The sequence below is a fragment of the Tursiops truncatus genome, chromosome 9, assembly GCF_011762595.2.
Source record: "Tursiops truncatus isolate mTurTru1 chromosome 9, mTurTru1.mat.Y, whole genome shotgun sequence".
NCBI classification, from domain to species: domain Eukaryota; kingdom Metazoa; phylum Chordata; class Mammalia; order Artiodactyla; family Delphinidae; genus Tursiops; species Tursiops truncatus.
In genome coordinates this window covers 104,305,246-104,328,851 of record NC_047042.1, presented here as the reverse complement: position 1 = coordinate 104,328,851, position 23,606 = coordinate 104,305,246, and the positions used below count along the sequence as shown (strand labels likewise).

The 23,606-nt window shown below is 57.3% G+C and overlaps 1 protein-coding gene across 4 annotated transcripts in view; it reads left to right on the top strand.

Annotated features, from left to right (window-relative positions):
- PTPRN2 (protein tyrosine phosphatase receptor type N2) overlaps positions 1 to 23,606 on the top strand; it is a 689,600-nt gene that overhangs the window by 556,067 nt on the left and 109,927 nt on the right. For all 4 annotated transcript variants that reach the window (XM_033863563.2, XM_033863561.2, XM_033863564.2 and 1 more), the window contains exon 13: positions 23,222 to 23,434. In XM_033863563.2, coding sequence (XP_033719454.2) covers positions 23,222 to 23,434 — 213 coding nt within the window. The remainder of the gene's footprint in view (positions 1 to 23,221; positions 23,435 to 23,606) is intronic.

Genomic DNA, 23,606 nt, shown 5'->3' with positions numbered 1-23,606 from the left:
ACTTAGTGTTTCCAAAACTGAGAAGTTTTACTTAGATAGTTCCGATGTCCGACGTTTACCACCAGGCCCACCTTGCCTCCTGGCGCGTCTGCCGAGCGGGTGGGGGTTGGGGGACTCGCAGGGCAGGCTCTACCCCGCCTTGGCTACACCGGCCACTCCACCTACAGGACCGGCTCGGCCCCCAAGCGCGTGGCGGTCACAGCCCCTGACTTCCACCGCGCCATGCCCCAGGAGGCCTTTAGGCATCTTGTCAAAGGAATATGTGCCCTGAAATAATGATGGAATTAAAAAAGAAGTAGAGAGAGAAACATGCTAGCACACCCTGAACGTCCTCGGGCAAAACCACGGTGTCCTGCGGAGGGGTCCACGGCCCCAGGACTCGCTGGCCTGGCCGCCTCCGAGGGGGGCCCTCATTGCTCAGCTCTGCCTTCAAGCGGCCGCGTGAGAGTCAGGAGAACCAAAGGGAACGGACTGGAAGGGTCCGCACGGCCGGGGGCAAAGGAAAGGACGGGAGGAAGGGGGTGGGTTAGCGCCTCAGGTCACAGGTTGGCAGCGTGGCAGCTGCTCCCGCGGGCAGGAACGTCACAACGTGTGGACTAACAGCCTTATTTCGGCCACAGGCACCGGCTTCCCGGCATCAGGGCCGCTCCACTGAGCCGCCGCCTCGGGACCACCCGCCCCGGATGTGGTGAGGTCCACCAGGCCACAGGGGAGGGCCATGCCGATGAGGCTGTTTCCTAGGTGGCAGGGTTCAGAGGGGCCGTGAGGTCATGGGACGGGGGGCCTGGGAGACCTGTGGGGACGGGCACAGGGTGGCACAGCGCCGCACAAGCTCCGAGCCCGCTGTTCCATGACACGGGACTCCCGACTGTGACACAGGACACTCAGGGGCCTCTCGCACGGTGGGGCGTCCTGCTGTGTCCCTGCTTCCGCCCAGCAGGTGCCAGGAGCACCTCCCCTCCCGCTGTGCAGCCAACGCTGTCCCCAGACGTGGTGGAGGCCCCCCGGACGGGGGGGAGGGGTAAATCACACACATGTGCACACACGCACACACGCACACGAGACCCGCTGCTCTGCCCGTGCGGGGCCACAAGGACCCGGCCCTCCCACAGGAGTCCAGCACGGGGTCCTGGACCAGTGGACTCGGGGACGTCAGGGTCAGGCTGGGCCGTGCTCAGACCCCAAGCCCCGCCGGCGACGTGGCCTCACACAGGGTCTCCGTCCTGATGCACCTGCCTTCCATCGGGTTGGAGACAGAAACGGAAAGTGCAGAGCACTGTCGCTGCTGGGTTGTGTCCAAGACAACTAGGTATTTTTCTCACCCAAGAGAAATGCTGAAGAAATTGTCAGCGCACAGCATCGACAGAAGTCTGGTAGGATAAAAACACGCCCGGTTTCATCTTCCAGGGGACGTGGAAGACCAGGGTTTACTCCTTATGGGCTGGTAAAGAGATCCATCTCCCCACTTCTGTCATTTTGCTAAAAATGGGAGGCTCACTCCCGCCCCCCCCCCGACCTGTTTAGAAGTTTAGCAACAGAGCGTCAGCTTTGTTCCCGTGAGTGGGGTTGGCGGCCGTCTCCGCTTTTCTGGGAACTTGGCTTCCCAGGGGTCCTGGGTGTCTTCCGGAAGCTCAGGCTCTGTGCTCCTCGTGGGACTAGGCCTCCATGCTCACCGCCAGCCCTCCTCGCCTCGGGGGACAGCCGAGCCCCTCGCGACAGGACCGGAAACTCTTGGGGACAGTGCTGGAAAAATAAGTGTGTGTGTGTGTCTCTTAAGCACAGCCTGTTTTCTCCTCCTCTTGGACGCCCAGAGATCCCATATCTCCCAGGCGCCCTTGCAGCTGTGTGTGCCCACGCGCATCCACTCGGACCCGCGGGACGTGGCAGAAGCGACCTACACGATTCCCGGGATGGACTCTAACGGCCTCCCCGCGGTCGTCCGCATTCTGTCTCTTTCTGGGTCAGCCGTTTGGAGGGGGAACCAAGGAGGGTGCCGAGGCCCCGTGGGGCTGTGCAGGCAAGAAACAGAAGGAGTTTGGTCCCCTGGGTGACTGAGCAGGGCCAGTCGCACCACGACTGACGTGCACTGGACGGCACAGGGAGGAAAGCAGTCTTTAGTGGGTCAAGTGCCCTGAGATGTTGAAGTTGCTGTAGCAGTTGGTCTACCTTGACTACTCTCTCCCTCAAGTAGAAAACTGGAAATTAGCCTGAAGTTTCTGCTCTCTCGCCTCCTACGTGTCACTTTAATAATACGTCTGTTTTAGCACCTAAATATATTTCTTCTGTTTCTCACCGTCCCTCTTGCCACTGCCTTAATTCAGGTCCTCATAACCCTGCATCGGAATTATTGGGGGAAATAAGTTTTGAGGAGCACCTGTTTGAAAGGCCAGACAAGGAGAGACGGGGATTACGTTTGTTCCGAACGTTCCAGAAAGCACAGCTAGAACTGGCCGGGGGAAGTGGAAGGGGCTCACATTTGGGCCCGAAAGCTGCCTGGCTCCCCCAGCGTGTGGAGGCTCAGTGTCTCCCGGTCCACAGAGTCCAGCCCCCTCTGGCCCGGTGCCTGCCGCTGCCGACCCGGGATCGCAGCTCCTTCCCCTTCCCGGTTTCCTTTGGGAGCCTTGAGCTTGCTTCCCACGTAGCCCCCCTCCCTCCTTTCTCCTCTGCCCCCCTGCCAGCCCCTCTCCTGACTCTCCTGACCCGGCCAGCCCTGACTCCGCAGCTGGAGAGGTTGCCCGGAGCCCTGGCCCCGTGGCCTCGCCTTCCAGGTGAGCAGACCCTGCCGGATGTCTTCTTTGTTCACTTCTGGTGATTTTCCCCTCTGGGTTTTCATTGTTCCTCCTTGAATTCTAGCGTCCCAGGATGCCCCAGCCCAATTAGGGACAGGGCTGTGTTCTGCCCCCTGGGACTTCTAAAGCCCGCACAGTCAGGGGGGATCTGAACAGAAGGAGGTGACATTTAGCTCCGGGAGCAGGTGTGTGAAATCCTAAGCTCTATATCCCCGTGGCTGCACCGCCATGGATGAGACCCCTGAGGAAGCAGAGGCTGGACGCTACCAGAGAGATGCCCTCTGTGGAGGGGAGAGAGGGTCGCTGGCCCTCCCACCACCGCGTCTCCTAGATCTCTGAGAAATCCAGCTGTCGTGTCTGTCAGAGAGGATTTTCTAACCCAGCACACTGCCTTCCATGCCTCACACATGCTTTTAGTTCCTTGCAGGAGGAGAGGGGCTAAAAGAGTAGTCAGAGGTCAAAATCGTCTTTGTCATTTGCTGGGAAGTAAAATTAAGCAGCTCCTTCCACACCATCAGGTTAGGAGCGTTTATACAGAATGTCCGTGACCTCTGTGATCGCTTCTGCCACGCGGAGCGCGGGGAGCGTCTCGTGCAGCCCCAGCAAACAGGCCTGGCTCCGTCCGGAGGGGGACTCGGCGCAGGGCAGCATCTCCCTCCGGCACGTGGCCTCCCTCCGTCAGAGGAGGTGGGATCGCAGGTGACCCTCCCAGGCTCACTCAGCATCCGGCCGTGGGTGGCCTCTCGTCGCCCTGAGAGGGGTGCCAGTTCTCAGGTGACAGTCGATCTCTATCCAGGACCCTGTGTGAGAGCCAGACCCTGGCGGAGAAAATTCATGGAAGAACACTTCCAGCTCTTGACGATCATTTTTATTGAGCCCCATTTGGTTTGTTGCTAAATTGTGACTATGACCCATAATGTGTCTGAAAGAAGGATAAAGATATTATGTACCTGCGGGTGATTACGTTGCCTTCTTTGGTTTATGAACCTCCAAGTCCCACAGAGAGAATTATCCGTCATGAGGCACCTTCATGGCTGACGTTAAGTGTCGAATCAATTGCCTGAGAACGTGTAATGGCAGGGCGCTCACTTCCGACAGCGCTTGTGGTCACACACGGAAGGCACGCCCGGCGACGGGCATTTCAGATGCAACCAGGGACGATGACTGTCCCAGGCCCCTCTCAGAGCCCCTCCCACGGGCTCTACACACGGTCTCCCGGGGGCCCGCGGGGCGACCCTGATGAGCTCCCGCAGTGATCGTGGCAGACACGCAGGAGGGGCGTGGGCGAGGGTGGATCACAGACAGCACCCTCTCGAGGGGAAGGGCAGGAAGTCTCACTGTATGGGGAAACCAGGTGTGGAGGGAAGGGAAGCCGTGCAATCAGGGGGCACGATCACAGCAGGGAAGGCCTGGCTTTCAGGGGAAGCCGGCCGCAGAGCCCAAGGATGGGCACCGGCCACTCCCCTCGGCTTCTACAGAGTCAATGTCAGCGTCCTAGGGACTGTGGTTTCCCCACCTTTTCAGCGACATTTGCAGAAACTGGATATAACCACGAGGATTTTATCTTTGAGAATAAAACCCAAAGGTCTTAGATCTCTCACGGGTACTTTGTCTCTGAAGTTGCGTGAGGAGCTCTGGGTCTGATGCTGTTGGAAGGAAGAGTTATCTGCTGCCGTAACCAATGCAGAGGGCCCGGGAGCCTCAGGGATCCTGTCCAAACGCAGCCGTTTGCTGTCGCTGCCACCGCATGGCGTCCAGGGGGTGTGATTTGGACACGCTCCCCACAATGACCTGCACCGTGCGGTGGAGCCTCGCTCTGTGCCTCTGGCCTGTCCCTGGATCTGGGGAGACACGAGTGACCGCTCAGGGTCCCATCACCCACCAGATGCACAAGCACAGGTGGCAAGAAGCACTAGTGCCCACACCCTCGAGTGGATCCTGCCCACAGTGCTTCCGCGAGCGAGACACACGGCCACACTGGCTTCCGTGTCCTTGTCTGGAAAGCAGAGGTGAGCACAGATCTGACCACAAAGGATCGTTGTCAGTTTTAAGGAAGACGCCTCGTGCAGTGCCCGTGGGCTGGGACGTTGGCACAGAGTTCATGGTTCACAAGCGTGGTCAGGGCAGGTTCCGGTCGGGAAAGGGCTGTTCTTAGACGGCAGGTGTTTAACTTTGAAAGTGACAGAGCGATGGAATGGACACGGTAAACCCCAATAAATGCAGCATCAGCAGGGCCCTAGGCTCCAGGACCTGCCCGACATGTGCTTTCCCAGGAGGAACTAGTGCACCGACCTGAGCTCTCTCCTCCTTCCTCCGGATGGCCCCAGGAGAAGCTGCCAGACCAGGAGGTGCAGGGGGGTCCCCGAAGCTGGGGCGACACGTCCTTCCCAGTTCAGACATTCGGTGTCTGCATACCGTTGGGCTGGTGCACCCCCTTTATTGCAGATGTTTTTTCCTCTTTGTATTTCTACTACTGAATTATATCTCCTTAAGCTACAGCTTCAGCATTTGTCTGAACACAGAATTTCCGTTTCCCTCCGTGGAAATGAAGGTGGAGCCCACACAGTGGAGAAAATGATAATAACAAGTAGCGAGACAGGCCCGGCGCTGACCTCCGCCCTCCTCCGTGGCTGGACCTCTCTTCTGACCCTTCCCACAAGCCCACGAGGCGAGTCCCACCTCATCATCGTTTCCGAGGCAGCGAGAAACTGAGCCCCTCGCTCGGGTCAGAGTCAGGAAGTGTCAGAAAGGGGTTGGAATCCTTTCTCTAAACACCACACGGGGTTGCCCCCGGGCCCCGTGATGTGATCAGGAGTTTCTCAGCAGGCAGCACTGAAATGTAAGAGAAATGACCGTCCCGGTCACCTTCACCCCACGCAGGACGGCAACAGAAATTCCAGTTCGAAAGTAAGAGCAGCCACTTAGCTAGACGCCAGCTGAGCTCTTCAGGGGACCCCAGAGCCCGTCGTGATGAGGGGCTCGGAACGGCTGCTGCACTCGGCCGCACCAGCATCACGGAGAGAGCAAAGGTGATTCGCGGGAGGCCGCTCCAGCCAGCGGCTCTCCGGGCCCCTGGCGTCGAGGGGGCAGGATGTGGAGGGTCCGGCCCCCTCCACGTCGGCCCCCGGCATCCAGTGTGATGGGCGGGCAGGGGGCAGCTGCTGGGAGTTGAGCAATGACAGGGCTTGACCTGTGGGGACAGCCAGCCTGCGTGGGCCAGGACTCACAGAGAGGCAGCTGTCTCAGCTGGGACCCGCACACAGGCCTTGGAGGAAGGTCCATCTGGGGACGTGCCCAGTCGGCCTCTTCCAGACTCCGGGAGCGGCTGGACTTTGCCTGCAGAGCCTCCTGACGCCGTCACTGTCCTTTGCGGCACAGCGGTGCCCGAACGCGGCATCTGAAGACCGCGGCTGTGGGCCCGGCCCGACTCACGGCTCTGGGGGTCCAGAGCGTTGGCCCCCCGCCTAAGGAGGCCGTTCCTGTCACAGGGAGGCCGGCTTCCCCGGGGCCGGGAAGATGTGTCACCTCCTCCTTGGAGCAGCTCCCATCACTGTGCCGGATTCCACCCGCCGGCGTCCAGTCCCCGGGTCCAGCCCCCTCGGGCGGCCCGCGGCGCCGGCAGCTCAGGAGAAGCAGGCCTAGTGGGACTCCGGTTACTTTCCACAGGTAGAGACTCACGAGGAGTCTCTACCAAACTTTCTGGAATGCAGTTATATTCTTATCTTTTTAATTTTAGTCCAGGGCCAGTCCTCTCCTAGGACCTGTCCTGTTTCACAGTAGCAGCGGCTGGAGGCCAGCGATTCCGGCCACGCGGCGTGTAGGGCCCCTGACGCCCGTGGGCGCCCGTCCCCTTCAGCAGGCAGAGAGCGGAGGGCAGGTGTTTCTGAAGTGGCGCAGCTGTTCTTTCCTGGTTGTGTGCGTTGTTGTAGCAGTCATTTGACAAAGATCAGTTTTTTAAAGCCACAGCTATGTAGACGTGATCAAGAGAGGACACCGTGACCTGAGCGAGTGTGCCCTTCACACTGTCAGAACGGGCCATCCCGGGTTTGCTGGAAGTCGCAGGAGGAGCCAGCGGCCTGGGGCCCTCGCCACGGCTGGGCCACGCCTGGCGTCTGCGGGGGTCGAGGGCCCCAACTGGGGGCAGGAGGCTTTGCACGCAGGGCAGTTGGGTAAGAGGACACGGCGCCTCTGCCCACCGTGGACCTTCCTGTGTGGTGAGCGCAGTGCCCATGCCGCCCGGCGCCAGAGCCCATCCTGCCCAAAACCCCTGCCCTCCCGGGACAGGGGCCGTGCGGGACCGTGGGCGCCGCTGGGGCCCCGGATGCGGTGGCGGAGGCCAGGGGGCCGCGTCAGAGGGCGCAAGGACGGGCACGTGAAGTGGCATCTGTGGCGCCGATCCTTTGGTGACGGGTGCCAGAGCGACAGCAACGGTAAAGCCTGTAAGATGCCCACAATCTCGTTTCATAGAAGACTGAGACAGCGCCAGCTGTCTTTTCCAAAGACAATTATTATTACTGAATGAACAGTTATTACTATTACGGGGAGTTTGGGAGGAGCCGATGGCGCCCTCACTGCTCGCCCGGAGCTCGCAGGGTCCGTGGTGAGAAACCGAGTTCTCCCTGTAAAATGGTGTGTGCACAAGTCTGTGTGTGCACGTGCACACGTGTGTGATTGTGTGTGTGTGTGTGTTTACTGATGTTCTAGCCTTGACCAGCTTGGGACACTTAGTTTACCTCTCAAAATTTTGGTTTTCTCATCTGTGAAAATAGAAATAGCAACGCACAAATCTGGGGCTTCTGGGGGGCCTCCGGGGGCTCCATGAGCCCCACGTGGAAAGGCAGCAAACAGGGCTCAGGTCGCTCAGCCCTGCTCATCATGGGGTTCTCTTCTCCATGTGCACAAGTGCACACATGTATGTGAGATGGCGTGTGTCAGATGCTGTATGCACTTGCGTACAAGATATGTGTACGTGTGTGAGATGATGTGTGAGAGAGGATGTGTGTTCACATGGGAGGTGATGTGTGTACATGGACGTGAGAGGACTGCATGCATGTGACATGGCTGACACGGTTGTAGACGGTGTGTGGCTGTGTGAGGTGGTGTGTGCCTGTAGGCGAGACGGTGTGTCTGCCTGTAGGCGAGATGGTGTGTGTTCCTGTAGGTGAGCCTGCGTGTGTGCGTGTAGGTGAGGTGAGGTGTGCACATGTTTGTGAGAGGTTGACAAATCAGGAGCACCCAGTTATTCTGAAGGCAAGGGATTCAACATAGGGTTTCAAATAAGAAACTTTGAGCTCAAAGCACAGGGGCTGGGGGAGCAGTGTCAGGGGCAGGGGTTCTTAGATGCGGAGCCAGTACTGGCAGCCGACACAGGGGCCTGGTGTGGGCAGCCAGGAAGCAGGTGCTCTGAACGCACCAGCTTGGTTGGTTGGAGGAACGGGAGCCAACCTTCGATGGATCTGAGGAAGAGTTGGTGCAGGTCAGAGTGAGAAGAGAAGGGGGTCAAATGGATTGAGGTGAGGATCCCGAGGACACGGGGCACAGGACGAGCCTGCACTGGTGCAGGTGGGGCCAGGAGTGAGGTCAGAGCACATCGTGGCCTGAAAGAAGGGACAGACCTGATCACGGGAGGACGAAGGATAAGAAAGCCTCTAGCCTCACCCCAAAGAAGGACATTCAGGACAGAGAGGCCGTTGTCATGGAAACCGGGACACCCAATGGGAGAGAAGGAACTGAGTCTATTCTGAACGTGCTGAGCCCACAGGGCCTCTTATTCTCCCGACTGTCACCTGGGGAAGCCGCCCTTCTCCCCACCGTGCCAGTGTGGCTGCCACATTTAGGCACTGCTTTTGTAAATGGCCTTTTAAAAAATATTCTTAATGGTCAGAAGTGATCTTTCTTTAAAGGTTTATTTTATTCTTAAAAATACTCAAGAGCCATTTGGAAATAAGAACCATGAAATAGGGGGTGATCAGGTTAAATAATAAGGTCTTGGAGGAGGCAGAAGCACAAAATGTTAGAAAACGTAAAACTAGATTTCGAGTTTGTTTGAGCGTATCTTCAGATAATTCTGAATGAGGACTTCAAATATGACAGAGAAAGGTCGAAGTAAATATGTAACTTCCTAAGGTGTTTGAACTGAAAGATCTCAGGAGACTATATATATATATATATATATATATATTAGTTTTGCAAAAATTTTTACAGCTGTCTCAGTACATGGTAGCACCCTATGTAAGATGACCTGCTCATTTGTACCCTACTTGCTAAAACGTGAATGTGCATAACACTGCACCCACAGGGGAGATTCGACCATTTTTTACTCAGTTGGCTATTGGGCGGCTGTGGGTGAATTCATACGCAATTCTGAAGGGCCATCACTGGATTTCTCAGAGTGACAGCTAACCCCGAACCTTCTGGGACTGCTCCATGTTGTGTCAGAAAGACAAGCCGCTGGCTCTTTCCAGAAACTTTGTCCCCATTAGATCTCGATACTTGTACACATGTTTGCGATGTAAAATCAGAAGCTATCACTTTATAGTGATTCATCTTCCGCAGGCTTCAGGTACTGAGCCAACTTGTCAGGCTGTGACAGTTTTACATTTAATGGGAGCCCATTTTCATACATTAAGGCACACGTCAGTGTTTTCCTTAAAAGTATATGTGAACAGGAGAAAGCTGAAGTGCATAATTATGAAATAAACATTTGCTTGAATTGTTGTTCTACTTTTAATTCCAGAGTAATTTCAGGAAAAAAACTGTTTTCCAAACAATTATAGTGGACATGTACTATGTAATTGACAAAGTATGTGGAAGCACTTTTAACCCAAAAAGAGAGAGAACCCACACATTCTTCATAGCACTACTGTGTTTCATCTGTAGATAACGGCATGATTTAGCCATTTTCAAAAAAGTTAGATTCTTGTTCAAGCGGTAATGAGTCTTTCTTGCAAACACTCGCTCTAAGGAATTTTAGCTCAGTTTTGTGAAGAAGAATAAAATCTAGTCATGAACATACAATATATTTACTATACTGGACATCAATTATTAAATATGTATTTTATAGCTTTATTTTGTAACTAATAAAAGGTTAGATCTTTACAAAGAGGGAAATTGAAAGTAATACATCTTCTAGACTCTAGAATCTAGAGAATAAAAAACAAATTAAACTGTAGGGAGACTGCTCTGTTTGTAAACATCTGTCCGTATGAAGAGTTTTTCAAAATGCTACTTTTAATGGACAAACCATTAATAGTCATAATCAGGTTTTGAAGCTTTTCTTGTCCTTACAGGAACTGTAATTTCAAAGTTTGAAAAAGAAAATCTAAAACAAATTCCTACATATTTGTTAACCAGTCCTTCAAGCATAAATTCTTGCTGAAATACATTTTTTGGTTTTAATACAATGGTTTCATGTGACCCTGTTAGGCCATTGGAGGGAGTAGCACCTCTATTTCATAACAGAGTTCCTGTTTTTGTATTTTGAAAATTCTAGATCGATCTGAATATAAGCTGAGATGAGAATAATAAAAGCTGAATTACGTTGGTGATTTCCTCTCTGTTTTGAGGAAAGAGTTCAGATTTTTCCTGAAATAAAGTAAACGATTTGAACGAATAATTTTATTATTTCTCCATTCCTCTCCATTTTAAAGATTTTATCGCAATACGTTAAAGTTGCTCAGGTGTCACCCCAGCTGGTGAATTTGATTGCCCTGCTTCCAATATGCAAGGGAGACTGGTGAGGAATCTACTCAAATGCAGCCCCTCTTGTTGCAATGGACTTGGCTTCTGTCTCCATGAATAAGGACTTGTCATTAGTGTCTAAAACTCTTCCAAATATTGTCCTTGAAAATATTGCTTTTCACAACTAATGCGGTTCAATTGAGTCATCTATACTGACCTGTGCAAGCATCCTTTTTAGAAAATTATCTCAGTGACAGTTACTGTTTCACTAGGAGGTTGACCAATAAAACATCTTGCTTTTCAAAATTCATTCATTGATATAAAATGTTATTTTCTTTAACATTATATCGGTATGAAAATACAGTATACGCATAGCTACAGTATGAAAAGGATCAAATTTCACTTTTATAACTTAAAATCATTTCTATAAATGGATTTACAAATCAAAAATATTTTAAATATAATTCATGTACCATTATATTTTTTAAACAAAATTGCTTCAGATTTTCTGAAATCAAGCAAGTATCCCAGAAGGTCTTTTTGCCACTTTCTATCTTACCATAATATTGAGAATTCCTGATGTTTCCCATGACAGTCTTTCTCTATTTTGTTTTAAAATACATTTTCTCTGATAATTTAGTTCATTGGAAATTTATTCTGATCAGTTAAATGTGTGATCTATAACAGTTTGGTGCTCCCTAAGTTGAAAATGAGATTTCTAACACAGAACATTAGGTTTACACATAACAAATGTGAACTGCACTTTAAAAGAAGTCTTAGCAAGATCAACATATCATTTTCAACTAAATTGTTTAGATATTTTGTAGGTTTGGGTGAATTTTACATATACTTCTTATTCATCAGCTAAACAGTCCTAATTTCTATATGAATAATATACGCATCAGATATAAATGATTCAATCAACATGCCTCTCAAAAACATTTTGCATCATGTTTAAAAGTTTTCTCTGAAAATGTCATTGAAATTTATTATTAAATGAAGTCTAAGCTCTCATGACAAAAAAAAAAAAATCCTAACAGCACCATTCATTCTCCAAGATATTAGCTGAACCTAGTCTTACATTGTTGTCAAAACACTTTCCTACTAAAGTATTTTTAAGAATTAAAAGACACATTTTTCCTGCCCTGGATGTAAGAAAGCATTTTTAAATAAAGGGAAATAGAGTGAAAATCTGGTGGATTAATTTATCCGTTTCTGAAACAGACTTGAAGGATCAGAACCTAAAATACAAATACATTCTTTTAATGAATTTCCTGGGCAACCCGTTCATCTCTAAGCTCTGGGAGCGAGGGCTCCGGACTCAGACGCTGCGTCCTGGGGGGGGCGGGGAGGAAGGTGTGGGAGTACTTGACAAGCGCTACCCCACGAAGAATACACTGTGGTGTGCACCAAGGCGTGGGTGAGAAAACAGACTTTTCTGCTCATAAAAACCTACATTAAGAGTTTAAGGCCCTTCTAACTGTTTAAAAAGTGACCACAGGCAAACTTGAACTGTGCCACCATCGTGCCACCCACCCTTCCTGAACGCACAAGAAAGACAGGGCATTAAATTCAGATTAAATCGGGAATGTGCTGCTTTGAGGTTGGAAGTGAAACCCTTTGGGACAACTGAAAAACTAGCTAAATAAAATGAATGTATTTGCTTATTATTTACTTATTTAACATGTCATATCGTGTTTGTATGGAAAGCAGGACAGTATCTGACTTCGAGCTGCACGCCCTCTCTGGGGTCGTCGACCCTCTGACCGCCCCCAGGGGCCCTGGACGACGCGGCTGGGGTCCTCCTCGCGCTGTCTGTCGGGCCTCCCCTCGGGCCGCTCCCCTGGCCATCCGAGCAGGGTCCTCACAGCCGGTTGTGGCTCCTGGCGATCGAGGGCAAGGAAAGTGACAGGGGCGTGCAGCGGGCGGCCGGCCGGCGAGGAGGGTGCCGCCGAGGCCGGGCCCCTCGCGGGCTCCCGGAGCCTCTCGGCGCCTCACCGCGGATTGGGAGCTCGCGCAGGTTCCCCTTCAGCGCGGGTGAGCAGGCCGGGCGCTCCCCGAGGCGGCGCGGTCCCCGGCCCCGCGAGCCCCGCTGCCCCCGCGCCAACCCCAGGTGCGCCTGGCGGACCTCTGGCCAGCCGGGGAGGGAGGCGCGGCCGCACCGGCCGCCCGGCCCCGGCCCGGCGCGCCGCGCCCCGGGAGGCACCGCGCTGGGTCTCCGTGAAGATGCACCGACCGCGCTCACTCCCGCCAAGTCCCAGGGCCCTGTTCGCAAGGCAGGCGGGCCGACAGCGAGGGCCGGGCGCCCAGGTGCCCCCACGGCCGAGCACGGGGCCTGGGCACGTCCCCCCTGCCCGCCCCCGTCCCCCCTGCCCGCCGTGTGCCTGGCGCGGCGTCTCCTGACCGCCCGGAGTCCCCAGCACCTCAGAAAAGGCCGGCCCTCCTGTCCCGGAGAGGACGTCCCCGGCCCCGGCCCCCAGCGTCCTGAGATCCCCCCACGCGGGCTGAGGCGGCCCGGGAGCCCACTCCCCCGCACACAAGCGAGCGCGCGCGCGCACAGGCGGTTGCTATGGAGAGGCCGGTTCCCAGCCAGGCTGAGGGCGGCAGGTCCCCTCCCGCAGGCCTCCCCTCCCTGCCGGCCCCTCTGTCCGCAGTCCTACCCCCTCCCCCGGCCGGGGCTCTACGGGGCCCCTCCCGCTTCCTCCCCTTCCCCCTCCTCTTTCCAGGAGGTACCGGGCCGACCCGGGCCCCCCGGAGGGCAGCAGGGAGGAACAGCCAGTCGGGTCTTGGTCCCCAGGTGGCGCGGGGCGTGGGCTCCGGGGATGGGAGCGATCCGGCGGCTCGCGGGAGGCCCGGCGGGTGGACAGAGGACGGGGGGTCTGTAGGCCCTGACCCGGCGTGGGGATGCGAGAGCAGGGGTGGCTCCCCCTTCCTGGCCTGCCGGCTGTCCGCGGGCGGTGTGCGCCGTGGTGGGTCGCTGGAGTGGAGCCGCGGTGCCCCTTTGGCCGCCCCGGAACTGAGTTTCCCCTCGAGCTTCTCGAAGCCCGGCGAAGCGGCCAGCAGGCCTCCAGCCCCCGCGAGCTCGGGCCGCTCAGGCCTACCGAGCCCGGGTTCTCGGAAGCGCTCGACTCCCGGCCCCTAGAAATAGCAAATGCAAGTAGATCTCAGCTTAGGCCTTCGGTCAGAGGAAGCGAGTCCTTCGGACACTTTAGACAGAGGCAAGCACTTCGCAGGCACTCGTGCCCGGAGCCCTGGCCCGGGGAGGGCGGGCCGGGCGGTTAGGCACTTCTGTTTCCGCGAGGGGAGCGCGACGGCGGGGACCCTCGGCGCGGGGCAGGTCTGGGGGCAGCGCCCGGGGGAAGGGAGGGGGGAAGCGGTGCGAGCTCGCCCGCGGGGCCGACCGGGCTGGGGGCGGGGGCCGCGGCTCTCCCGGGCCCCGGGGCCGCCGGGTGTGGGCAGAAGGGGCGTCGGGCGAGGAGCGGCCGCCGCCTCCAGCTGTCCCGAGCGCGGGAACAATGGGGAGGCGGTGGGAGAGGGGCACTGGGAGGAGGGCGCCCGGGTTTCCAGAAAAGGAGAAACTAAAGAGCCCTCCACAGACTGTCATCTGCATGTGACAAGATCTCCCCCCCACTCCTTTCTTTCTTCCCCTTGTGCCTGCAGCTGTGGGCCTCGAGAGCGCATTGTACGCACAGATGTTGGGTTTCAGCTCTCGCGCTAGGCTGCTCGGCGGGGGTCGCCGCGCACCGGGGGTGCCCCGACCTGTGGCTGCGACCAGGGGTCCAGAGCGGGGAGAGTGGGGGTGAAAGAGCGGGGGAGCGGCCGCAGCGACCGCGAGTCCGCGGGAGGCCGCTCACCAGGCCCAGACGGTCTGGTCGCCCCCCAGGCCCCTGCTTGGCCTCGGGCGCCGCCGGCCCGACTTAGAGTCGCGCCCTGGGCCCGCGCCCGGGGTCGGGGAGCTTCGGGAGGAGCGAGCGACTGAGAGCGCGGCCTGCGACCTCGCTCCGCTCCTTCTGCGGGGCAGTGGGCCAGGCCGGGCCTTTGACCTGGGGAAGCGAGGACGCAGCTCGATTCCTTCCTTTCCCCGCCATCCCGTCCCGACGTTTTGGGCTGGCGGCCCGCATTTCGCCTGGACCAAATGGCGGCAAAGTTCTCAGTAGTTCCTGCGTCCGGCAAGGCGCTTTGTAGGCGCCTTCGAGACCTAAACACTCGAGCGGGATTCCTATAAGGGGCGGGGGGCGGGGGCGTTTACTCGCGATTTGCCCGGCGTCATTGGCCAGCTTCAATTTGGAAAGGGAGCAAAAGGCCCCCAGGGCAAAAGTGTCAAAACTAACTCGGAAGAAGGATGTATCCTGAGTTTTTCTCTTGCAAAGAGTTTCGACGCCACCCCTCCCATAGCAGAGGTCACAGCAGGGCCGTGCAGGTTGACATTTCTTGCCGTGTCCCCTCTCCCCCGGGTGCTACCCTGAACTTGCCCAGTCTGAAGTGCGACTCGAACGATGAAAGGGAGAAAGGCTGAAAAGAAAGAAAAGGCGAAGGCCCGGGCTGCCGCGCTGTACAAATGACTGACAAAGCCGATGTCCATTCATAGTCTCGGGCGGGAGAGGGTGTTTGGAGAGCCGCGGCCCCTTAGCCAATTGCTGTCAGCAACCTGTGTGTGTGCGGGGGGGGGACATCGCTATAGCAACCGGTGGCTGGGCCGCGAGCCGCGCCGCCGCCGGCCGCGTGCGCGCCGGGCCGGATATAAGGCGGGGCGCGGCGGCCGCGCAGGATGGAGCTGCGCGCGCGACCGGTGGCCCTGCGGGGACCGTCCCGCGCCCGGCCCCGCGCCCACCCTCTCCGCGCCCTGACCCGAGCGCCTTGCCCTGGGGCCGGGCCCCGGCGGAGCGCACAGAGCCCGGCCGAGCGGCGGAGCAGAGCTGCGGGCTCCGAGCTGGTGCGGCCGCCGCCACGGCCCGTGGAGCTGCGGCGCGCGGCACCTTTGTCTCCGCCGGCTGCCGGAGAAGTTTGTGGTCAGAAGCAGGATGGCCCCGCTCGTCTGTGGCTCCGGCCCAGGGAAAAAGGCTGACGGCGGTGATGGCGCCGCCGCTGCCCGCGGCCGCCGCGCCCCGAGGCCGTTCGGCCGGGCACACGTCCTCCTCTCCTCCGGCTTGGGCGCCCGGTGCCCGCCCCGCTGCAGGTAACCAGGGGCGCGGGGCCGGGGCGTGGGCACTGGTGGGGCCGTAGAAGGGACAGGGGCCGGGTTGGGGGCCGGAGGGAGCGGGAGAGACCCACCGAGGGCATCGCCAAGGCATGTAGGTGGCGCGGCGAGGAACCGGAGCCTGGTAAGGGTGGAGGGTGCGCGCGGGGCGGGGGGCGGGGGCGGGGGCGGGGTGAGGGGCTCGGATGGGCGACCTGGGCGTCGGAGAGCCCAGTCCTGGGGCTAACTGACTCGCAGCAGGCTGCCTGTCAAGTGCTCTGTTTGGCCGGGGAGGTCTGCGTCTGAGGTCATTCCCCAAGTGGGACAGGGGTGGACATCCCGTGGTGACCCGGTCGGTGGCAGTCCCACCCCAGAGCTCCCCGCGAAGACGGGCTGGGCTGGGGCCACTGCCTCTCGGACTCCGCATCGCCAGCCACTCCGGGCGGTTCGGACCATTAAGAGGGCGGGGGCGGGGGCGGGGGTCGCAGATGGGGAGAGTTGTGGGAAAAGATGAAGGACGGGATGAGCAGCCGGCGTGGAAGGGAACCAACGTGGGAGCATTTTCCTCGCAGCCCGTTTTGGGGCGCTCTTCGCCCTTCTTATCGGGGTCGGAGCGCGCCTCTGTGCTGTCGAGGCGTTCCAGTTAGAGGACGCTGGATGGGCACCCAGGGAGGAGAGTGCCAGGGGCAGGTGGGGCCGTGTGTGGGAGTGCAGGGTTCTCTGATCTCCCCGGTCCGGTGGAGAACGCCTCCGAGCGGCCACCTCCCCTCCCCCAAAAGGAACCGGCGCTGTCTCGGCGCCCTCCCCGGTGGGGCGGCCGCGCGCTTGCCAGAGAAACTTCTGACGCGGAGCTGTTTGAAGGAGGGACTTTATTTATTGACTGCCTGTGTGGTTCTGAAGTGGGACTTGCCTCGGGGTTTTACAGAAGCCTCGGTCTCGGTCGGGGCCGTCGGGCAGACCCCGAACTAGGGGTTGAAACCTCAGCAGAAGAGATCCTGTGGAGCCGGAGCCGGACTCCCGCCCTGTTGTGTCATCAGTGCTCAGAGGTCGCTCCACGCTGGACGGCTGGGGGTGTCTGTCACAGTCACCAGTGCCTACTGCACCCCCAAACGCACAGCCGGAGGGTGGCCAGGAGCCATCGGCCGCAGCGGGCACGGTGCCCCCGCCAACCGCCCAGCTCCCCGGCCCGGCCCCCGGCCCCTGCCCCCGCGTCCTCCTGCTCTGGGGTCCGGTGGCCCCGCTAAGTCCGCAGACAGCGGCCCCTGGTCGGCACCGGGGAGCCTCCCCGCCTGGGGTCAAGGGCGCTGCGGGGCCCAGTGGTCTTCGGCAAACCGGCCTTCTCTGGATGAATGCGAACGAAAGTGCGAGGCGGTGAAGGTTTGCGTGCAGGAGGGACACGGAAGCTCCCCTCTCTTTATCAGCCTCGGAGGGGCCGCCCGCACGCAGCTAAGCACACCCCGCTTGGCTCCCGAGACGGGCGGCGAGGTGAGGCAGGGGACCTGTGCGGCTCCGCGGGGCCCGGGGTGGGCGGGCGTCGTTGGGCACACTGATCCATGCCCCGCGGCCGGCGCGCTTTGTGGCGGGAGGGGCTGGGCCCCCCGCACTGTCCCCGCGGGAAGCGGGCTGGGGCCGCCTGGGGACCCCTCCGCGCTGTGAATACCGCGGCTCCCAGGAACCCTCGACCCTTTGTGTCCGGCGCTGCGGTCCGATCTTTCCCACCTCGATGCGGATCGCCTACAGGAGAAAGGCGGGAGGGACTGGGAACGAGAAGTGAGAAAGCCGGGGCCTGTCGAGGGGGAGGGGCCGAAAACGGCCGTGCGCCCCCGGGACCCGCGCTCTGGGCGGCGCCGCGGCAGGGTCCTGACCCGCGACGCCAGGCGAGCCTCCCAGAGGCGACTTCTAAGCCTCCGCGAAGGAGAGAAGCAGAAACCCCAGTGCTGAAAAGGGCTTGATTCTTGCGGAGGGAAAACTCCTTCCAGAGCACGGGTGACCCAGGGGACGCCTGACCCCGGGGGCGCGCGCCCGGGCCTGGGCAGGCCGCGGGCCGACTGTACGCTTCTGCAGCGCGGGCCCCCGGCCGCGCTTCAAGCTTATTGGTCGGGTTTGAGTTTGGATGCGATAAACATGCCGACGGAGCCTGAGAGGTGGCCGGGCCGGCTTTCTCCCCGGTCGGGCCACGTCGGTCCCTTCTCGGAGGGTCGCCCTCTGTTTCCCCCGAGACAATTTGCTGCTTATCAAGCTCTGCTAAAAATTAGTTCACACGGGGGTGTTTTTCCCACTTTCAACATAAATATCGTAAATCTTCCCTGACACCTGAAAACAGAGTATTTCCCCCAAACTGATCTTCTAGGAGTGCTTAAAGATGCAAACAGACAATTTATAATCTTCTGTGTATTTACTTTTACGCCTATGCCTGAACAATACCTCATAAATAGACGATTTTAAAACAGCGTATCCCCACTTTATTTTCATTGAGGTTTATATTTAAGAATAATTGTTTCTTGGAGATTGTTTTCTTTTGCCCATATAAGCTTTTTTTTTTTTTTTGGCTACTTGAATGGCAGATTTGCAAGTACAATTTCATCTGCACAAACGAACAATAGCCTTCAGCTGCACAAAGGATTCCTCCCACCCTGAATTCAGACCGCAATGCCTCTTGCTCTGATAATAGCTTCTGAAAAGATTTTGTAATGCAGAGAATTAATACATGATTATTTCCGCCTGACTTCTCTCATTTATTAGAATTCTGTGGCCAGTTCCAAATTAAAAATAGTTCAGTTAACAGCTTTAAAAAATACTTTTAAAATATTTTAAGACACCCCCCCAATATTTTTAAGTTTGGTCATTCCTGTGGCTTGAAAGCTGTTAAAATTTTTGATCGGCTTTAAAGTGATAGTTACTATATCTTAGTAAATATATCTTAGTAAACTTAGCGTGAAATTTCCAAATAATTCTAAGATGGTTCATCTGGGAAACCAAAGACAGACTTGTTTTTAACCATTCATTAGTCTCTGAAATTAATTTCTAAATTTTACAGAGAAAAAGATCTTTACAATTATAGGAACATAAAAGTGCAGAGGAACACGGGATACGGCTGGGTTTGCAAATCAGATTCTTTAGAAATGATGCAAATGAAAACATCCACAATATTAGAAGTTTAGTATCAATGAAATTGCTGCATGCCTGTGCCCATAAGTTTTTGGGTACAAGTGCGTTTTAAAATTGAAGTCAGTGATTTCGATAATGAATTGCTCTTGCTAACTGGTTGCGTAGCACAGCCTTGGGAAAATGCTACATTTTTCTACCCGTCAACAAATATTTTTTACCATGAAGTTATATATTGGTGTGGCTGCCTCACGATCAAGTTCGGGTATACAATGTTCTTTTTTCCTCTTTCTTCTTTTATTTTAGGCTTACCACGTGGACAGCTTAAAAAAAAGTTTTGAAGGCATTTTGCCATAAATGGCAAAGAAGATAAAGGAAGCCCCAGGCACCTTCACTTATAAGCACAGATCAAAATAGTTTAAATAGGTCAGGACAATGTCTGCAGATTCTAAGAGCAATTCCACTGATTGCCTCTGTGGTCACATATGCATTTCAAATCACAGCTTTTGCAATATTTTATATTCTAAGTTCAAGGAGCTGCAGGTGGAGATGGTTGAGTGGAAGAAATATGCAATGTGCTTCAGTTTACTCTCGGTGCCTCTAACCTGATATAAAGTTGACTTACTCTTCCTGATTCTTATAAAAAAATCATACTTTTCCTGCTTCTGCAACTTAGTATTAAGTGCTTGTATATGTGTCGCCTGCACCCTGGGGTACACAGACACCCCGTGCTCCCTGTGTGACCAGGCTGCTTGGGACGGCTGCTTCCTCCACCTTCCCCCTCACCCCTCCCCTGCTCCGAACTTTCCGGGGGGTGGGAGCTGCCACTGTACAGAAGGAGGCGGCCTGACTGTAAATGTCAAAGTCATAAATATTTAAACATTATTTTCTTTCAATTTCAAGTCAAGACTGACAAGATGCCTCTAATTAGTGGAGGGCTCTCGGCAGGGCTCAGCGCCAGGACAAGACTGCAGGAAAGCACCTGTAGTTACAGCCCCTCGGCCTGGGGGAGCAGGGACCCAGGTCACTCCTGGGCAGGACAGAGGGTCAGACTCACTTTTAAGCAAAGGCACCCGTTGCTTTCTCTTAAATCTCCTGGTTAGCAGGGGTCCCTTAAGATGTTTTTTAACTCTACAATAAAGAAAGGCTATACAATAATCATAGTTATTTAAACTCAATCACTGTGCCGAGGACGGAGTTCACGCTCTTTAATTTTTTAAAAAAAGTGTAAATTTTTATTTCTTCCGGGATTCCTCAGTCCTGACTTGCAGCCAAGCGTTTTTCCTCCCCGCGTGACCCTCCCGACAGCACTAGGTAGGACATTGGAGTCATTGAGGGCGCCCCAAGGAAGAGCGACTTTTCGGGCTCCAACCGAGGTGCCCAGGGGCCAGCGAGAGGCAGGATTCCCAGCCGGGCCCTAAGATCCTGCGGCCGCAGCGTCACAGTGGCCCAAACCGGCGCATCCCTCTCTGTCCCCAACAGGCTTCCTTCCTCTCCTGGTCAGATCCCTCCTCCCCGACCACGCCCGCCGTCCAGGCCCCTCCTTGACCCGGTGCTCGCCCTCCCCAGCCTCACCAGACCCCTCTCCTGGATGCGAGAGGACCACTGCCACCCCTTCCCTGCGGGGCAGCTCCGGCCCAGGCGGCGGGGAGCTGGACGGGACCGTAGAAAGTGGGACTCAGTGGACGTGGAGTCCCGTCCTCTTCCCCGGGAGCACCTGGGACCCAGCGGGGGCTGCGCAGCTGGCCGGAGACAGAGCGGGGCCCAGGGAGGAGGGACCCGGGCAGTCACTCGCCTTGACATTTTTCTTTGACCTCTGAGTAAACTCCAAGCGCTGCGTGAGGGGAGGCCGGGCAGGCCCCTTTCCGCTTCCCCGGCCGAGAGCGCAGCCTACGGGTCACGGTGACCGTCGGTTTCCGGCAAAAAGGGCCGAGCCGGCCGGGCGGCGACACTTAGGGCTGCCCGGCCTCCCTCCCGGGGGAGCGCCCCGCCGGGGTCTCTCCTGCCGCCCCAGACCCGGGCCAGGGTAAAGTGCAGGCGCCGCTGCCGGCCTCCTTAGAGGGCCTCTGCGCGTTCACGGCCTCCCACCTGGAACCGAGCGACAACCGGGCTACGCTTGTGCCTCTTACCCAGCGAGACCCCGCGCCTGGGCCGGACCCTGTTCAGGTCCTCAGTCCTCCGCGCGCTGGCGACCGCCCGTCGGCTGCGCACTGAGGTGGTGGCCACCCACCGAGGCGCTGCGCGTCCCCTCGGAGCCAGGCTGGTCACCGCGCGCGTGTGCGCTTCACGTCGCGGGGCAGAAGGGTTCGGGAAGTCCCCGTACCCGGGCGCGGTCAGCCACGTGGGCGCGCGGGGTCCCCCCGACGCCTGGACTGGCTCCCCTGGGGGGGGCGGGGCGGGGGCCGCCGGTCGCCTGCGCCGGGGCGGAGTGGGGGATGCAGTGACGGCTGGGGGCGCCGAGTGGGGTCTAGCGGGACGCCCCCTCCGCCGGCCGCGCGCCCTCCTTTGTTGTCCCCGCTCGTCTGCGGAGGCTCGGAGCCGGCCTCTCCCGGGAGCGGAGGAGCGCTAGTGGGGGGAGGGGCGCATCGGCGGGGTGGGAACCCGGGCGGCCGGAGCCTCGCCGGCCTCTCAGGGGAGCGTCCCGGGCCGGAGGGCTTAGAGAGGGGCGCGCTCTTCTTGAACCGGCCGCGGGAGGACGGGCGTGAACCAGCGGCACCGCGCGGGGGCCGAGGAGCCGGGCACGTGGGTGTCGGGCCCCCTCCCAGTCCGCCCGCGTCTCCGGCACCGCGGCCGGGTCCCTCCGGTTTATTTCTGCGGTTCGGCCTGTCGCCGCGCGGGGCGGGGACACGGTGCCGGGGGAAAGCGGGGCCTGCGGGGCTGGCAGCCGGCAGCCCTCCGGGTGACTTCTTTCTGGGCCGGGGAGGGAGGGGCGAGGGGAGGGGTGAGAGAGGATGGGGAGGGGTCTTCCGCCCGCCTCTCCCTCCAGGCCGAGGGCCGCGCGCACCGGCCGCACTGGCCGGGGGGCCCCCGCGCCCCGCTCGCCCCACCGCCCGGGCGTCCCGGCTCCCTCCCCCGACCCCCCCCCGTCCGCGTCTCCCCCTAGCGTCCCCGCGCCTCCGTCCCTCCCGCCGCTGGCGGACCTGCTGTCCTCCTCGGAGCCTCGCATCCAGGCAAGAAAATCCGGCGTCTTTTCTCATTTCACCCGCGTTTCCATTAACCCAGTCCCGGCACCAGCTAATCCGCGGCACCGAAGGCAAAAGGAGGCTAATTAATGACCAGCTTTTCCAGTCAGGACCGGCGATAATTGCTTTGGTGGCCTTTATGATTACAAGATAAAAATGGCCCGGCCTGACATAAGAGGCCCTGTGTACACTCGGAGACAGGAGGAAATGAAGAGTTGGGAGGCTGAATACGGAGCAGAAAATTACTAATAGAAGAGAGATAATGAATAGGCCGGCCAGGCATTCATGGGGAAAAATCCATTTTGTTACCACGCGAAATTAGGTGGTGGAAAGGAGTTTGCTAATTGTTCTCATCTTGTAGCAACCAGGACTGGGGCGGGGGCGTGCATTTCTATTCATTCCCCGAGTAATTGCGGAAGGGTGTGCTGGCCGAGTCTCCATCGTCCCCTGGCGTTTTAATTGTTGCTGATATTCCTTATAATGAAGCTAATGAGGGCGCGCACTGTGCAACTTTGTGTGCATGGAGACTCGTGCAACGCGCCGAAAGGATGTTCTTACCCACCCCCATCCCGCCCCGCGAAGCAGGAGAAGCCGACGGACCTGGGCTCCCTTACCTTTCACCCGCCGAGAAGTGAACTCCTGGACCATAGTGCGCCCCTGTCTCGCAGCTCCTTTCAAGGAAAAGTGCCGAGGTGCGAAGTGCGGGGTCTGTGCGGGGTGTAGACGCGGCCCAGGTCCGAGGTCTGGACGAGGGGACGAGGGGACGTGCCTTGGAAGGCGAGCGGAGGGGCTTCCGGGATGGCAACTCCCTGCAATATGTGCAAGAATATTAGCCTGACGCTTCACAGAAGCAGGCTCAGTGGTTGGACTTCTGCTGGTACCCTTACGCACAGCAGGAGCTAGGCACCCCCATCCGGTCTATCCACCCCAGCCCCACCGTTTGTGAGGCATCCGCTCCCCGCGTACCTCTTGAGAAGGGACGAAGGCTTTATTTTACTTAAGGCAGTGAATTAGCTGACGAATACTTTATACCTTTAAGTTTGAAAAACGGCGGCCGTTAAGGAAACAAAAGTGACGCCTGTAATGACGTTCCTTGTGAAAACATTGCCGTCTGCGGCGCGCTGTGTTGAAATGACTGTAGCTTCCGGTCCGAGGGCTGCTTTCCTGGATGCCCTCCTGTTGTCTCAGTGCCAGCCCAGAGCTTTACGTTTTAGGTTGCGTTTGGAAGGGCTGGTTTTCAGGACTCATGATTCACCGGGTAGTAACCTGCCCCCTCTCCTATTCTGCAGAAAAGCAAACCCAAGCTTCTGCCTCACCAGGCAGAACGAGAGGACTCGACCAAGTTCATCGTGCTCACTCTGGTCTCCGTCGTCGCCATCGTGGCGGTCCTGCTGGCGTCCGGCGTCATCTACTGCCTACGACACAGCTCTCAGTACAGGCTGAAGGAGAAGCTCTCGGGACCTGGGGGCGACCCGGACCCTGATGCCACCAACGCCTACCAGGTAAAAAGAGACTTTTCTAAGTGCTGTTTCAGTTCCATTCACCACTGGAATGGACGGATTGTGTAAGTCGTCTTTGGCCCCTCCCCCATTCCCAGCAGTTGTTCATTTATTCATAGTTTGGGTTCTTGTGTGATGACGATTTGAAACTTCTCATTAGCATTCACGTAAATAC